The sequence below is a fragment of the Dreissena polymorpha genome, chromosome 3, assembly GCF_020536995.1.
Source record: "Dreissena polymorpha isolate Duluth1 chromosome 3, UMN_Dpol_1.0, whole genome shotgun sequence".
NCBI lineage: Eukaryota > Metazoa > Mollusca > Bivalvia > Myida > Dreissenidae > Dreissena > Dreissena polymorpha.
Window position 1 is genome coordinate 43742854 of NC_068357.1, and position 17996 is coordinate 43760849.

The 17996-nt window shown below is 34.8% G+C and overlaps 1 protein-coding gene across 1 annotated transcript; it reads left to right on the forward strand.

The window, feature by feature from the left end:
• Window positions 1-392: 392 nt before the first annotated feature.
• On the forward strand, window positions 393-13611 carry LOC127872174 (DNA repair protein XRCC3-like). The gene is made up of 7 exons (XM_052415507.1): window positions 393-450; window positions 1635-1760; window positions 9911-9991; window positions 10813-10935; window positions 11591-11736; window positions 12362-12574; window positions 13177-13611. The coding sequence occupies exons 1-7, from the start codon at window positions 393-395 to the stop codon at window positions 13432-13434; spliced, it is 1005 nt and encodes a 334-aa protein (XP_052271467.1). The 3' UTR covers window positions 13435-13611.
• The last annotated feature ends 4385 nt before the right edge of the window (window positions 13612-17996 follow it).

The following is a 17996-nucleotide window of genomic DNA, read 5'->3' on the forward strand; positions in this document are numbered from 1 at the left end:
GATAATTTAGGGAAATCATCATTTTCTGAATATATTTGTCAATCAGATGAGAATATAGATAAAATAATTGATTATCACAGTGTCTGACAATTTCCGGAAATCAATTTAAGAAACCCAAATGTTAAAAATGTACGAAAGAAGAATATTTTGTTCACGTGACAAATTGTATTACACTTTTAATTATCATTTATTCATTTATTTAATTGATAACTTAGAATAACTTTTTTAGAGAACCAATGTAAATAATTATTTACAAGAAGCGCCTTAATAAATTACAGCTACATTTTCATTTTCGCTGTTCTTATAAAACAAATTTTCACGAAATTTGACAGATGGCGGGAAATTCGACAGATTTTTTAGCGTTGTCTTCATAATAGTTTTTTGTTTCAACTATGACAGAGTTGGACCAAATCGATATCGATTTTCGATTGAAAGCTTGCCTCAGAAAGTGTATGTTTTATGACAGATTTACAGAACATTAAATGTGTTGATTAAATAAAACTATAAAAGTTAACTCAGGGACCCATGGCCATGATTTATTTGTATAAAGGTCCTTGCTTATCTGCAGTTTTTATATTAGACTTATACCCCCGTCATTAAACTAAAATAGAAAAGATACATTTAACGCCAAGCTATTGATATTTTTTTGTTCTAGATTTGCTGGACGAATATTTCTTATATAAAAGTATCTAGTATCTACTGGTTCTAACTGCAGTGTTCACTGACTTTCAGTTGGTCATTGTCAGCTCGTGTACTACTTAAATGTACCCTGGGTAGTGTTTAGAATACTTAAATGTACCCGGGTATTATAAATATATTAAAACTGACCCGGGAATTTTAATGCTAAATTGGTCTTGTGTGGCTAAAAAAAATTCAAATAATTTATGTCAATATTTTGTAAAATTTGCTCTATATTAACAAGACTCGTACTAAATAAATAATGTTAATGAATGTTTTATTCAAAGAGACTTTGGTTTGGTATTCTGTAGCTGTTCCATGATCCAGATACAATAAAACTTGGGGAACAGTCTAAATTAGTTTGGTACGTTTTAGTATATTTTCCGTACCCTGGGTACATTTAAATAGTACCCGAGCCTACAATGACCAATTGAGCTTAACTGACAGCATATACAGGACGTTGTGGAGTCAATCGCAAATTAATAAGTCATTTGGGATAAACAGTGTTGGGACAAGATACCATTAATATGGCAGCATATTTTTCATTTGACAGGAGAGACTTAACCTTCTTTCAAAATTCTGTGAAGATGAAATCATTTGATATTGTAACATGTTATTTTCATTGATTACAGGCTTCTTTAAGTTTTCTTACAGAATCAAAAATTCAGTTAAATGGGTTTACACCATTAAGGTGACCAAATGTACCACGGCTGTTTTGTGCATGACTGTGGATGATTTCTGACGAATATAAAAGACATAAATTTATTAAATTCAAAGTTTGAAAAACAACACATAGTATACATGTATATATAACAAATAAGACAATCTTTTTTAAATAAAGCTCTTCATAAGTATATGATAAATTACAAAAATATTTTAAAATCATGTTGGAAAGTTTACACTATGTACAGTTTTGAGCACTATTAACTTTTTTTACAAATGCAAAATGGTTTCAGTACGACTTACAACACTGAAATCCATACTGTACCTGACTGGACCTGTTGGTGGATTGTCACCAAGTGATGTGGAAACAGTGAAACTTGCAGCTGCCAAAATAGTCAATAAAGAGCAACCAGTTTCCGGTAATAATTGTTGGTAATATAACATAAGTAAAATAAGGTCGCCGTGGCGTAATGGAGTTGATGTCCGCCTAAAGATCCGAAGGTCACAGGTTCGATCTCCACAGTGGGAGCGTTCTTTAGATCTCCCTCAAAGACCCCAAGTACTTGTTCTAGTCCCAGGAAAGGGACTTGAGAGCGTTTCAAATAAGCTTTCTATGCAATCGAGCTAAAATAAATAGATTTAGTTTAAACTAAACATGTACGTAAAATAACTTTAGCACATTCTTTCTAATTTGTATGACAGTGCAAGTCAATCTAGTGAAGTAATAAAAGAACTGTCAACTAAAAATAAATTGATGCCTTTAAAAATTCCATCAGTACTCACAGTGTTTTTTTTCACATATAGGGGAATGGTGGCAGGGCCCGTCCAAAGGGGAAAAAATGCGTCGTTTTTAGGAAAAGGGGAAAATTAAAAATTCACTCGTTAATATGTAATGATATTTATTATATTAATACACATGTTTGTATGAATATAATATTCACAGCTGGATGTCTTTGTCCTTTTTCTTAAAATTAAAATATATATCAATGATTTTTTCAACATTTAAGTTTCAGACAGTTCAGCCTTCATGCACTGTCTCAGTTTTCTTAGCCATTTTGAGTCTAATTGGGATCTTTCAAATCTATAAAATGGCAAATTTGAGCATTTTTTATCAATAAAATGGACCAAATGGGAATGATTTTATCAACAAATATGGACACAATATAGATACATCAGGCCTTTTCTTTGCCATTTTTGGGAGAAAAATGCAATTAATGTGAAAAGTCCACTGATTTGGGAAAAACTATTTAATACAACTCTTTATAATTATTCAAAATAATATTAATTATAGTTATATACTTTTTTAGTTGTTTATGAAATAAATTTGAGATATCGATGGTCCCAATTCAAAATGCCGAACTGACAAAAACACAAGTTTTCAGGAGACGTATTTTTGTTAAACATTTCTTGCACAAAATCAAATAAATATCAATTTTAACATTTTTAAAAGTGTCTCATGATGGAGCATGTTTGTATGAAATTAATTTGACGTTAAGTTAATAAATCTGCTGTAAAATGTATCTTCGTCATTTAGACTTGCATTTATATGATGTTTCGGCAAATTGAACAGCTAATTGTATAGATTTTGTTTCAATAGAATACATTTTGCCACTGTTTTCGATTAGATATAGCAAAGCAATGCGTGCTTTTCTGTTTTACACGGTGGCACAGAGGTGACAACCGCAATTCTTTATTTATATTGTGGCCTCAACATAGTAACTTGTGGGAACAACTTATAAAGTTGAGGGAACAACTTCATAAATTGTGGCTTCAACTTAATAAGTTGTGGAAACATCTTTTATAATACTTTGTGGAAACAACTAAGTACGTTATCCCCACAACCTATTATGTTGATACCTCAGCTTACTAGTTATTTAGTTGAGGCAACAACGAATAAGTTGTGGCCACAACTTCATAACTTGTTCCCAAAACGTATTAAGTTGTGGCCTCAACTTAGTAATTTGTTCATTTAACTTATTAAGTTATTCCTTCAACTTAATAACTTGTGGGAACAACTTATTAAGTTGAGGCCTCAGCTTAGAACTTGTGGCGAAAACTTCATAACTTGTTCCCACAACTTATTCGTTGTTGCCTCAACTAAATAACTTGTGCGACCAACTAACTAAGTTGAGACCACTACTTTACGTTTAACGAATCAGACCGGCCGTTTCGTCTTTACCGTTTTATCACAATTAGTACCCCTTATACTTCTAGGTGCTCGGGTTCGAGCGCCGGTCTGAGCACTATCCCTGTTAGCTATAGATCCCCGGTTCGAGCCTTGTCTGAGCACTTGCAATGTAAGCCATGGATTCCAAATTTGAGCCCCTATTGAGCAATCGCCAAGTTAGCGACAGTGTTCAGGGTTCAAACCCTGGTGTGAAAACTAGGCCTGATAGCTCCCTTTTTAAACGATGGGTCTTTGGGTTTTAGCCCCAGTCTAAGGACTTTCCCTGTAAGCGACTGGGACCCCAGTCTGAGCATTCGCACCTTACGTAACGGGTCCCGGTTTGGAGACCCTGCCTGAGCACTCACCCTGTATGCTTTGGGCCCCGGGCTCAAATCCCAGTTTAAGTACTTACCCTATAAGCGAACAAACCCTAACCCAAGTCCTAGTCTTAGCGCCGAACCCGAAAAAATGAGGGTTTATAGCTTACAGGCTAGTGCTCAGACCGAACCCAAACACCCATCGCTTGCGGGGCGAGCTCTCATTCCGGGACTCGAAACCAGGAAATGATGCTTACGGAGCTAGTGCTCATTTCGGCAACCGGTCGCTTAGAAGGCGAGTGCTCAGTATAGTGTGTTAGCGACGGATGTTTGGTTGGAGACCCTGTGTGAACCCGTAGCTTTCGGTGCTCAGACTGAGGTTCGCAACCAGGATCCTTCCCTTACTGGGCAAGTGGTAAGACTCAGGCTTGAAACCGGGATCCATAGCTTTCAGGGCTAATGCTCAGACTTGGGCTCGAACCTGGGACCTGTCACTGATTTCCTTAAACCGAGGATCGATCTAGAGACCCAAAGCTTTCAGGACTAGTGCTCGTACCGTGATTCGAACCCCGGGACCGTCGAAAACTCCTACTTAGCTTTAAGGACTAGTGTTCATACCGCGATTCGAACCCAGGGACCGTCGAAAACTTAGGCATCTAGCACTCACCTCGTAAGCGATGGTTCCCTGGATCGAGCCCCGGTAAGAGCAATCGCCCTTTGCAAGAAGGGTTCCGGGTTCGAATCCAAAACGAATGGACCACACTCTTATGAAGCGAGTGCTTCGGGACTCGAAATCGGGATACGACGCTTACGTTGCTAGTGCTCAGACCATGGATGGAACCCTGAACCCAGTCGCTAACAAGGCAAGTGCTCAGACAGGGGCTCAATCCCGGGATCCATAGCTTACAGGGATAGTGCTCAAACCGGTGCTCGAACCTGAACACACAATAGTACGAGTATAAGGGTACTAACTGTGATAAAACGGTAAAGATTAAATGGCCCATCTGATTGGTTAAACTATGTTGTGGTCCAAACTTAGTAAGTTGTTCCCACAACTTATTAAGTTGTGGTCTCAACTTAGTAACTTGCGGCTAGAATTTATTAAGTTGAAAAAAAAACAACTTACTATGATGAGACATCAACTTAAAAAGTTGTAGGAATAAACTATTAGTTGTGGCCATAAGTTACTAAGTTAAGGCCTCAACATTTTATATTATTTCAATCTCCGTTTGCGTTCATCAGAGCTATAAAAATGTACATCATTGAATTATTCTATCAGCAAAAGTTTACGTTTCGTCAATTTACCTTAAAAATACATGGCTATATTGATACCTTTATGTATTAATTAGCGCGCACAATGCCGAAGCTACATTTTTTTGCAACTTCGTCATTTTGACTTCAACCAATTGCGGTTCGTCATTACATCACATGACTTTTTTGAGCTGTTGCGATTGGTTAACTAATTCGTTATTTCGGGGGTATATGCACATTGATTTCCCGCTTTGCACAGTATCAAAATCGCGAAATGCCAAAAAATGTAGGTTCGGCATTTTGAATTGGGACCATCGATATATTTATCATGATTATGAGACAGTTCTTTCTAAAAAAAAAAAAAAAAAATTTTTTTTTTTTTTAACTTCTGGAGGGGATTTTTTTTTACAAAATGGGGGAAAAATATATACTCTTTTTTGAGGGGAATGGGGTCGAATATCGTCCCCGAAATTGCCATAAAAAAAACACTGACTCATAAAAGAAAATTATCTTTATTTCACAAAAAACTACTTTATTTCTAGTTAATATGAAATACATAATATATTTTCCAAAGCACATTTGGTGAAGGGTGTGCACTAGGGCTCACACGGGTCAAAAATATTCTTCGGGTCGGGTCGGCGGGTCAAAATTAAAATACCCCAGAAAATTCAGGTCGGGTAGGGTCAAATAATACATAAGCTAATTAAAATAAAACTACATTAATTGTCATAGCGTTCTTAAATATTTAAATGTTTGTCAAGTATATTGTTAAGAATATTATACTTTTTATTGTTTTGATTTCTTTAATTATGAATGAAATACTGAACTGCCTAAAACTATTTATTAAGTTTACACAACATTGTTGAACTTAATCAGCAAACGTAAGTATTACAGGAAAAACAACCTGTCAAGCAAAAATAAAGCTTGTCTTATTTTGAGGACAGAAGCCAAACTAACTTTCACTGTAAGCTCTAACTGCATTTGCTACTTTGAAGTCAATATATTTTAAAATACAAGTTTCGTTTTTTAACGTCGCCATTTCAGGATCAGAATAACAAATTAAACTTGACATTTCTGCTTTTGGTGCATCACTTTTATTAATTTATAAATATTTGTAATAACAACACTGCTTAAACTGATAACGGGTGTGATTTTACTTCACTTGTTTAAAAGAGGTGATTGGACTACACATTCAACATGTGATCTTGTACTTCGTATCTTGCGACCTGAACAGGTATCATTCGCAGAAACTTTGACCCGGATCTGCGGGTTATTTTATTACCCGAGGATTCGGGTTTTTGCGGGTACCCGTTTGAGCACTAGTGTGCACCATGTATGCTTGGTATGAATGTTTTGTACTTCTTTGTTTTACTCCAGAGGTAATTGTTTGTTTTGACACTGCAATTTTTAGCTTGACTATTATATATATAAAATATAAATAGTGGAGCTATCCTACTCACCCCAGCGTCGGCGTCTGCATTAGCGTCTGCATTAGCGTCTGCGTTAGCGTGCAAATGTTAAAGTTTTCGTACTACCCCAAATATTTTCTTTGTCCCTTGACATATTGCTTTCATATTTTGCATACTTGTTTACCAACATGACCCCCAACCTATAAACAAAAACAGACAACTCTATCAAGCATTGTGTCATAATTATGGCCCCTTTTCCACTTAGAATATGCAGCAAATGTTAAAGTTTGCGTAGTACCCCAATTATTTTCAATGTCCCTTGACATATTGCTTTCATATTTTTCATACTTGTTTACCAACATGACCCCAACCTATAAACAAGAGCAGACAACTCTATCAAGCATTTTGTCATAATTATGGCCCCTTTTCCACTTAGAATATGCAGCAAATGTTAAAGTTTGCGTACCGGTACTACTTGCTTTCATATTTTGCGTACTTGTTAAACATCATGACCCCAACCTATAAACAAGAGCAGACAACTGTATCAAGCATTTTGACACAATTATTGCCCCTTTTATACTTAGAATATGCATATTATTGATAAATCTATGTTAAAGTTTGTGTACTACCCCAAATTATATTTCCAAACCCGAACCCCCCCCCCCCAATGTTTTTTTGTTTTGTTATACATCATCTAATAAATTACCCCACCCCACATTATACCCCCTCTCCCTCATATACTAAATTACCACACCCCACATTATACCCCCCTCTCACCCCCCCCCTACCCCCCCCAGCATTTTTTTTTCCATTTCTTATTTTTTTTAATCATCTCATAAATTACCACACCCCACATTATAACCCCCTCTCAACCCCCCCCCCTACCCCCCTCCCCCCCCCCATTTTTTTTTTCCTTTCTTTATTACCTCGACTATTGCATATGAAATATATTTATTACCTCGACTTTTATATATGAATTACATATATATCTATATATATATCTATATGTATATTGTTGAGCTATCCTACTCACCCAAACAATACCCCACGCCCCAACCCAGATTCCCCCCCCCCCCCCTAACCCCCCCCCCCACACACAAACAAAATTTACTTTTTTTTATTTTGGATTTTTCATCTAATTAATAACCACGCCACACATTCTAACCACCTCTCAACCCCCTACCCTCCCCCCAATTTTTTTTCCTTTTTTTTTGCATCCTCTAATAAATTGCCACAACCCAAATCTAACCCCCCCCCCCCCAAAATAAAACCAACCCAATTTTTGTTTTTATACATCCATAAAATATGCCTCCTCTTTCACATCTGTCTTTTCACAAAAACATATTTCTCCAAGATACGCATTTCAATACATCTAGTGGTGATGTCACTGGTCAAGCCTGACTGAACAATTACATAGACTGGACATATGATAAATCACATGCTTTTCCGACTGTAACTCTTAAGACAGTCAACAGGTTAATAAGTAAACCATATAAACACAATGAGTTAATGGGAAATTATAGCATTTGAACATAACAAATGAAGAGATTACTTGAAATTAATATTTCAACCCTGTTACAGATTTCCCTGGGCTGAAATATGATGTCCTCATCATAACAAACCAAGAAAAAAGTCATGTTACAGTACAAACATAATCATATGTCACAAAATAAAATAATTTCTATTCAAAATAGATGCACAATACCTATATATGTCACTTTACTTTTTACAAGAACAGCACTGTAGAAGAACAACACACTTGATCTAATCTAGTATCATCTATTCTGATCTTACCAAGTATATATGTATACATATGATTTTGGTCCCAGAATTCTAAACCTGATCACTGACCTCAAGTTCAAGGTCATAGGGGTGAAAAATTGTATGCGCACGGAAAGGTGTTGTACAGATACACATGCATAAATAAAAAGGACTTATCATCTGAAGGGACACAGTAGTTTTGAGCCTTTTTATCCCCCGCCATATCTTGGAAGTGCTATGGTGACAGCTCTTGTTAGTAATTAAAGTGATAACTGTAGCAGGAATGATTTATTTATATATATTTACAGCATTTGTTTTGTTATTAATACTTGTCTGGTGTCCAATCTAACTTGTACTGGTTTACCCTTGTATATGAAGCTTTTCTATCCTTGTTAGCATTCTATTCTGATCTGCATTAAATAATTGGGCATTTGTTCCTCATGGACTTCATGATGTTTACTGGTCATCACTCGGAGGCCCATTCAATAATAATATTAAATTTGGTGTTAAGAGTATGGTGTAAAATTGTTATGTGTTTTAATATATAAAGTTAAGGCAGGGCCTCTATTTTAGTAGTAATAAATGAAATTCTCATGGGATCCATTGTTTAAAACAGTTTTAAAGCCACTGTGTATGCTGAAAAATGTCTCTCACTTCATCCTGTTTGTGTAATTCCATTTTCGAATGATACTCTTATACTAGTAACTGATAACTTTGTTAAATTTTGTGTTTAGATCCACTTGACTTCTAAAGTATCAAAGCTATTGCTTTTAAACTTCAGATACTTTCTTACTATCAAAAGGGTATTGTACCTGGCAAGTTCAATTTTACCTTGACCTTTCAATTACCTTGACTCAACGTCAAAATGATAATTTTTTGTTCAATTGCCATAACTCTTATATTTATGATCAGATTTTATTAATACTTTTATAAAACATTACTTACCTGAATACCACCACAGATTCCATCCAAACAATAACACACACCCAACCCAGAATCCCTGCCTCCCCCCACCCAAACAAAAAATATAATACAAATTATTATTTTTTCCTTTTTTTTTTAATTTTTGACAAATCGTCTAATAAATTACCACACCTCACATTAAACTCCCCTCTAAACCCCCCCCCCCCCCCCCCCCACTTCTAACTAACCCAAAACATTTTTTTTTTCTTTAAAACAAGGTTACAAAAAAAACATATATTTATTTTATTTTTGAACAACCGTCCAAACTTACCACCCAAGCTATTGCTATCAAACTTTACATATAATCTTATTACTTTGTTTTATGTCTTTACAGTGTTCAATGGATTGTGCAAAATATACCTGAACTATTACCTTGACCTTATTGAATAATTTGAAAAAATTTCCCATGATGGCTTACGTTATACTGTCAAGCAATCGAATAGTGGAGCGCGCTGTCCTCTGACAGCTCTTGTTAAAATACTTATTTGACCCATTTTAATCCAGTCTTGTGTATTTTGATAAGTAAGATGTCCATTAAAAAGCAAAGTTTCATTTACTTTGTTTCCAGGGATAGAAGCTTTAAGGACAGTTACCAGTAATCAGTTGGTATATAATACTATGATTAAATTAAGAGATACATGTAATCTTATTGAATAAAAAAGGTTTCTTCCCACATTGAAAAAAAAACTCTTATTTTCAAGCAAAACAGATATTTGAAAATGAAAAATTGCACCACCTGAAGCTTACAACTGGTTGTGCTGTACTAGACCAAGCACTGAGAGGTGAGCAGAATCCTTGTACAAATATTAGAAAGCGTTTGTGACACATTACGTTGCTTGATTTCTGTAGTGCTCTAACTACCAATTTCATTTTTTGGAGAAAAACACATTTAAAGGTTTAACCTTTATTTTCTCATTTATGCACGTATGTGGAAAAAAATATACCGGAGTGTTTATCAGCAAACAAAGAATATGAATATAATTAAATATTAACTTTCGTAAATTATATGTTCATGTTATTTGCAATTTTATGTATGGAGATAGAGCATTCTTGTAAAAAAGTTTAAAAATCGTTAATGCTGAACTGCTCTAACAGGACATAGAGCATTTTATCGGTTACGGATCTGGACATTTTTTCATTGAACTTGATGGCGATGGATCATTACAGTTCTGAAATGAAATGAAACTCAGTCACGTGGTGAAAATTCTGGCAATTGATAGGCTAATCTGAGCGTGAATGCTACTTTGCTCTGTGTCCCGGAGATGGTGCTGTACAGCATTCACCCGATTACGTCATATTAAAGATCTCGTTCTCACGAACACAGCGATATGAAACTCATTTTTGAAAAATTTGGAGATACAGCACTACAGAAATTAAGCGACGATTAGTAACCTTATTAATGCTAAAGATATTTAATGAAGTGCCGAATAATGATTATTTTAATCACAATTTCATGATTTATAACATAATTAAACCATGACATTTAATAAAATAATGTATTTTATTTTGTCTAATATTATCCAGAGTGAAATTATACAATCACCGCCGTTCATTAAAAAAGATGAATGTATCAATCACATTTTCACCATTTCTTACATTTCAGGAGGAATCTTATGCAGTGGTATTACAGAGATTTCTGGGGAAAGTGCCTGTGGGAAAACCCAGTTTGCCCTACAGTTGTCCCTCACCTCCCAGTTGACTAAACAATACGGTGGTCTGGATTCAGGTGGTTTTCCACTTAGATACATATTTTACCCTTTACCACTTAGATGCGTATTTGGACTTGTTTGTAGTCCCTTAGAAAGTTATATTTACTGGTAATTAAAGCCACTTAGATATGTATTTGAACATGTTTGTAGTCCCTTAGAAAGTTACATTTAATTAAAGACCTTTCTTCTTTAATTCAAGTTTTAAAGGCTTCATCTCCAACCCTTACATACTGATGAGCAGCAAACAGCATAAAACATGAACAGACTGCGAGTTACTCACAAGCTGTTCTGGTTTTATGCTGTTTGTACATAGCCATTTTTACTTTGTCTCTGAGTGGGAAAGGGTTATAGCTCTTCCTGAGACATTTTTAATATATGTATTTTCATGTTATCACATAATAAATACCATACGATCTTAAGAACCATGTGCTCTATGGTTTACAATGGGTGGATTGCTATTATAGTGGAATGATGGGGGGAAATTTGAATATGACTAACATTGTGATGCGTTATTTAAATGCTTATTGGTATATTATGAACCTGAAAGTTAATATTATTCAACATATCAGCCCTTTGAATTTGTCATCAGCAAATACAAATGTGAAAACATTGATTTAAATCTTTATGAAATAAAGATTAAAAATGATACTTTTTCAAATACCAATTTTACAGGTGCATTGTACATCTGCACAGAAGATGCTTTTCCCAGTAAACGCCTATATCAGATGATCAAGAACTTCACTGCAAGTCACGGCAACAAGTTGTGTAACCAAGGAAATCTAGGGGATAAAATATTCATTGAACATGTAGCAGATTTTGTAAGTTCATTTATTTTGTATTACAGGAAATACATGTATGAGATCAACCACTAACTGTGTGTCTTTTAATTATCAAAATAGCATCACCATTGTGTTTTTCTCCTTTTTGTAACTAAATGAGTTTAACAATTAAATTTTTGTTCGTCTTCAATATTTTCTTCACATTCTTGATTTATATAATTTCATTATACAATTTTTCCTTTACATTCTTAAATAATTCTCTTACATTCTTCAATATTATCATTTACATTCTTCAATATTTCTTTTACATTGTTTAATATTTCTTATAATTCTTTAATACTTTCTTTACATTCTTCAATATTTTCTTTACATTCTTCAATATTTTCTTACATTCTTCTACGTTTTCCTTTACATTTTGAAATGTTTTCCTTTACATTTTGAAATGTTCCTGTACATTCTTCAATATTATCCTTTATATTTTTCAATATTTCTTTTACAATCTTTAATATTTTCTTTAGTCTTCAATATTTTTTTAACAGTCTTCAATATTTTCTTTACATTCTTCTATATTTTCTTGACATTCTTCAATTTTTCCTTTACATTCTTCAATATTATCTCCTCATTAACATTTCTAAATGTATTCTTTACATTCTTCAATACCAAGGAAGGTCTTATGAGCTGCCTGTCCAACAGAGCCCCCATACTGCTGAACTCTGGAGCAGTCAAGATGATCATCGTGGACTCGGTGGCTGCACATTTCCGCAGCGACTATGAGAGCAACGAGATGTACAAACGAGCTCAGCATATCTGTGCCATGGGGTCCCTACTGTGCAAATACAGTCACCAACACCAAATACCTGTTGTCTGCATTAATCAGGTTTGTATAGGTCAGAAAAAAGTGATGGAATTTATGGGTTTTATCATTGAATTCAAGTGCCGATTTAAGGAAATAATTTACTTGTATAATTATCTATGACAAATGAATGGCATAATTAATTGAGTTTCTTTACTTAGACAAAAGAGTTTTTTAGAGTAGTTGTTGAAAAACAGTATAATAAACACATGCATGAAAAATACAACATATTAAATGCATTTTAAACACATGACCCTGTAGTAGTTCCAAAAGTTACTAAACGTTTGGTAAATATGTGTATAATGTAACAATTAGTTTCTTAACCCTTTCTCCCACAAGAAAAAAAGTGAAAATGGTTTTTGCAACCAGCATATTACCAGAACAGCCTGCGGGTAACTCTGTTCAGGTTTTATGCTGTTTGCTGCTAATCAGTAACTAATGGTTGGAAATGAAGCATTCAAAACTTGAATTAAGTAAGAAAGGTCTTTAATAAAATGTAACTTTCTATGGGACTACAAATGCGTCAAAATACATATCTAAGTGCTAAACGGTTAAAGCCTCGTTTATTATAATAGAAAGAAGAAAGCAGCATTTAAAATATCAGTCAACAATTGTATATCCTGCAGGTGACGAGCTCCATGTCCCCAGACAGTCGTCAACTGATTCCCTCCCTGGGCCTCGCCTGGTCCAATCATGTGACCACCCGCATCATGCTGGCACGTACCCAGCGTAGCCTCACCATTCAGCAGGACAGCGCTCACGGCCCCTTGGAGACCGTTGTCAGGGAGATGGAGGTGGTGTTTGCGCCACATCTACCCACTATCACTGTGCCCTTTGTGATAGACCATGAAGGAATGAAAGGATTTGCACAGAATATTTTGTGAAATTTAATCTTCAGTGTACTATCATGAGGGCATGAAAAGAATTGCACATGTTTTGTTGTGAATTGAAATCTTCAGTGTTCGACCAAGAGGGAATGAAAGGATTTGCTCGCATCATTGTTTTGTAACATGAAATCTTGTGAAGGGTACTTACTCATAATATATATATATATATATATATATATATATATATATATATATATATATATATTATATATATATATATATATATATATATATATATATATATATATATATACAAACACACACATATATATACATATATATAAGTATAACGTTTGGTTGAGTAGTTGAACCAGCAAGGCTACTAATTGTTCCAAAGAAAAATGCATAATTGTAAAAAATTTGTTTTGATTTAACATCATTCATCTAGAAGTTCGGATTTGTATGGTGTTTAACCCATGTATGCCTAGCGTCTAGAAAAAAGGCCTTGGCAAACAGCGTAGACCCAGATGAGACGCCGCATGATGTGGCATCTCATCAGGTCCTGCGCTGTTTGTTTAAAGGAATTTCTGTAAGAAATATTCTAAATATATAAATAAGTATACTAGAAATTCCTAAATTCGGAATTTAACTGATCCAATTTAGAAGGATGGGAGAGTCCACTAGGCATAAATGGGTTAATACAAATGAATAAGAACAACGAAGAGTGCTATTATTTTGATCATAACATGATTTGAATATCATGTCCACTTTAAATGACAACTCATTAAGTATGTGGTGCATGTTTATTGATATTTGTATCATGTTTAGTGGTTACTGATTTTGTTTTTATCTGTTGAAATAATGGAATAAAACTCGACCTCTGACCACGGTGTGAATATTTGGGGTCATAAATACGGTACATCATCAATACTGCTTGGGGTTATAGTGGTTCACTGCGTCATACTTTGGCAGTTAATTGAAGAGAAAAAACATCTACAATAAATATATTAAAATTTTATTTTTAAAAAGTGTCAGATAACAGACATTAAGAAAATACTTTCTATACTTTCAAGCAACATTTAGCAACAAAACATGCATTTAATAATATCTTTTATATCAATTATTTCACATGTATTTCATAATACTATTTTTCGACTTATCAATATCCTAAAAATGGGAACATGGGTCTCATGAAATACATAAAGTCAATATATGTGTAAACTACTACTAATATTAAATGTGAAATTGTCAGATCTTTGGAATTCAAAACAGTATGAAAGCAGAATGAAAAAGGCTTAATTAAAAAAAATATAAACCAATTTATTTTCAAACAATTTAGATGAAAGCTGAATCATTTTCCTAAGAAAAAGTACATTAGAACAGGAGGACCTGAAAAGCCCAAAGTTGCTCACCTGAGATTCAAAGGAACTGACCTGTTGTTCTGTGCAGCCCAAGATGACATTAGAACATAATGTTCTTACCAACTTCCATGACTAGTGAACACCCTGGCAGCCAAGTTTTTGAACAAACCAGAACCATTTTCTTACACATCCAAGATATCGTTTAAACAAATATTCTGACAAAGTTTCATGAAGATTCATCAGGCCATATAAGGAAAAATGCCCCGCTCCCTGGTGACCATGTTTTTCAAGCAACTAGAACCATTTTCAAACTTGTCCAAGATATTGGGACAAATCTTCTGACAAAGTTTAATGATGATTGGACCATAAATTTGGGTTCTAGAGTGTTTTTAAGGTTTTACTATAGCTATATAAGGAAAAATGCCACGCCCCCTTGGCAGCCATGTTTTTCCACCAACCGGAACCATTTTCGAACTCGTCCAAGATATCATTGGTACAAATCTTGTGACCAAGTTTCATCATGATCGGACAATAAATGTGGCCTCTAGAGTGTTAATAAGGTTTTACAAAAGCAATATATAGCCATATTAAGAAAAATGCCCGCCCCCTAGTGGCTTTATTTTTACAGCAACCGAAACCATTTTAAAACTCATCCAAGATATCATTGGGACAAATCTTCTGACCAAGTTTCATGAAGATCGGAAAATAAATTTGGCCTCTAGAGTGTTAACAAGGTTTTACTATAGCCATACAAGGAAAAATGCCCCGCCGCAGGCTGCCATATTTTTCAACCAACCAGCATCATTTTTGAACTTGTCCAAGATATTATTGGGATGAATCTTTTTACCAAGTTTCATGATGTGGCCTCTAGAGTGTTAACAAGATTTCACTATAGCCATATAAGGAAAAATGCCCCGCCACTTGGCAGCAATGTTTTTCAAGCAAACGTAACCATTTTCAAACTCATCCAAGATATCATTGAGACCAATCTTCTGACCAAATTTTTAATGAAGATTGGACAATAAATGTGGCCTCTAGAGTGTAAACAAGGTTTTACTAAAGCCATATTTAGCCATATAAGTAAAAATGCCCCACCCCTGGTGGCCATGTTTTTAAAGCAACCAAAACCATTTTCGAACTCGTCCAAAATATCATTGGGACAAATCTTCTGACAAAGTTTCATGAAGATCGGAAAATAAATGTGGTCTCTAGAGTGTTAACAAGGTTTTACTATAGCCATATAAGGAAAAAAGCCCCACCCCCTGGCGGCCATGTTTTTCAACTCTTCCAAGATATTATTGGGATGATTCTTCTGACCAAGTTTCATGAAGATTGGACAAAAAATGTGGCACTACAGTGTTAACAAGATTTTACTAAAGCCATACAAGGAAAAATGCCCCGCCCCTTTGCAGCCATGTTTTTCAAGCAAACGTTACCATTTTCGAACTCATCCAAGATATCATTGAGACCAATCTTCTGACCAAATTTCATGAAGATTGGACAATAAATGTGGCCTCTAGAGTGTTAACAAGGTTTTACTAAAGCCATATAAGGAAAAATGCCCAGCCCCCTGGTGGCCATGTTTTTAAAGCAACCAAAACCATGAACTCATCCAAGATATCATTGGGCCAAATCTTTTGACCAAGTTTCATAAAGATCGGAAAATAAATAAGGCCTCTAGAGTGTTAACAAGGTTTTACTATAGCCATATAAGGAAAAATGCCCCGCTCCCTGGCATTCATGTTTTTCAACCAACCAGCATCATTTTTGAACTCATCCAAGATATTATTGGGATGAATATTCTGACAGTTTCATGAAGATCGGAAATAAATGTGGCCTCTAGAGTATTATCAAGATTTTACTAAAGCCATATATAGCCATATAAGGAAAAATGCCCCGCCCATTGGCAGCCATGTTTTTCAAGCAAACGTTACCATTTTCGAACTCATCCAAGATATCATTGAGTCCAATCTTCTGACCAAATTTCATGAAGATTGGACAATAAATGTGGCCTTTAGAGTGTTAACAAGGTTTTACTTAAGCCATATAAAGCCGTATAAGGAAAAATGCCCGCCCCACCATTTTAGAACTCGTCCATGATATTATTGGGATGAATCTTCTGACCAAGTTTCATGAAGATCGGACAATAAAAGTTGCCTCACGAGTGTAAACAAGATTTTACTATAGCCATATAAGGAAAAAAAGCCCCGCCCCTTGGCAGCCATGTTTTTCAAGCAAACGTAACCATTTTCAAACTCATTCAAGATATTTTTGAGACCAATCTTCTGACCGAATTTCATGAAGATTGGACAATAAATGTGGTCTTTAGAGAGTTAACAAGGCAAATGTTGACGCCACAAAATGGACGACGGACAAAAGGTGATCACAAAAGCTCACCATGAGAACATTGTGCTCAGGTGAGCTAAAAATAAATTTAAAACTGTAATGTGTATGTAAGAATTGTATATGTTCCACAATTTATATAAACATCAGGTGCTCATCCAACATGATGACTTAACTTCAATACATGTAAATACCGAACAACAACAACATTTAACTTAATTTTTTCAAATGCAGGTCAAACTGTACCTCATAACCTATTTTTAAGATATTTTTAACCTATAAGTCTATTCACCCTTTACCACTTAGATAAGTATTTAACCCTTTACCACTTAGATTCTTATTTAACCCTTTACCACTTAGATACATATTTTGACGCATTTACAGTCCCATAGAAAGTTGAATTAAGCTAAAGACCTTTCCTACCAGATTCAAATTTTAAAGTCTTCATTTCCAACTCTGAGTTACTGATGAGCAGCAAACAGCATAAAACCTGAACAGACTGCGATTTACTGATGAGCAGCACACAGCATAAAACATGAACAGACTGCGAGTTACTCGCAGGCTGTTCTGGTTTTATGCTGGTTGCAAAAGCCATTTTCACTTTGCTTCTTATGAGGGAAATGGTTCAACAGTTACAGGGGGCAGAAATATTAACCGAAAATGTTCGATTGAAACAGTGTTTTATCAATTTGAATTCATTGATTTTTCCATAATAACAATAAGCTATATCAATACAAGTGATAATTGTGCTACAACTATGGTTTACCAGTTGCAATATGCAACATAAATACTATGACTTTTGACAAATCTGTGGTATGAATATATTTTTTGTCTGGAATTCACTAAAATATTTCTATGATTCTAGACACATTTATGAGTTAATGTAACAGGTACAGAGCTATCCATGTTAGGCAG

Coding starts and splice junctions, on each gene's coding strand:
- LOC127872174 (XM_052415507.1), top strand. CDS start 393: ATGACAGAGTTGGACCAAATCGATATCGATTTTCGATTGAAAGCTTGC. Junction 1,761..9,910: donor TAAAGAGCAACCAGTTTCCG/GTAATAATTGTT, acceptor CTTATTTTCAAG/CAAAACAGATATTTGAAAAT. Junction 11,737..12,361: donor TTGAACATGTAGCAGATTTT/GTAAGTTCATTT, acceptor TTCAATACCAAG/GAAGGTCTTATGAGCTGCCT.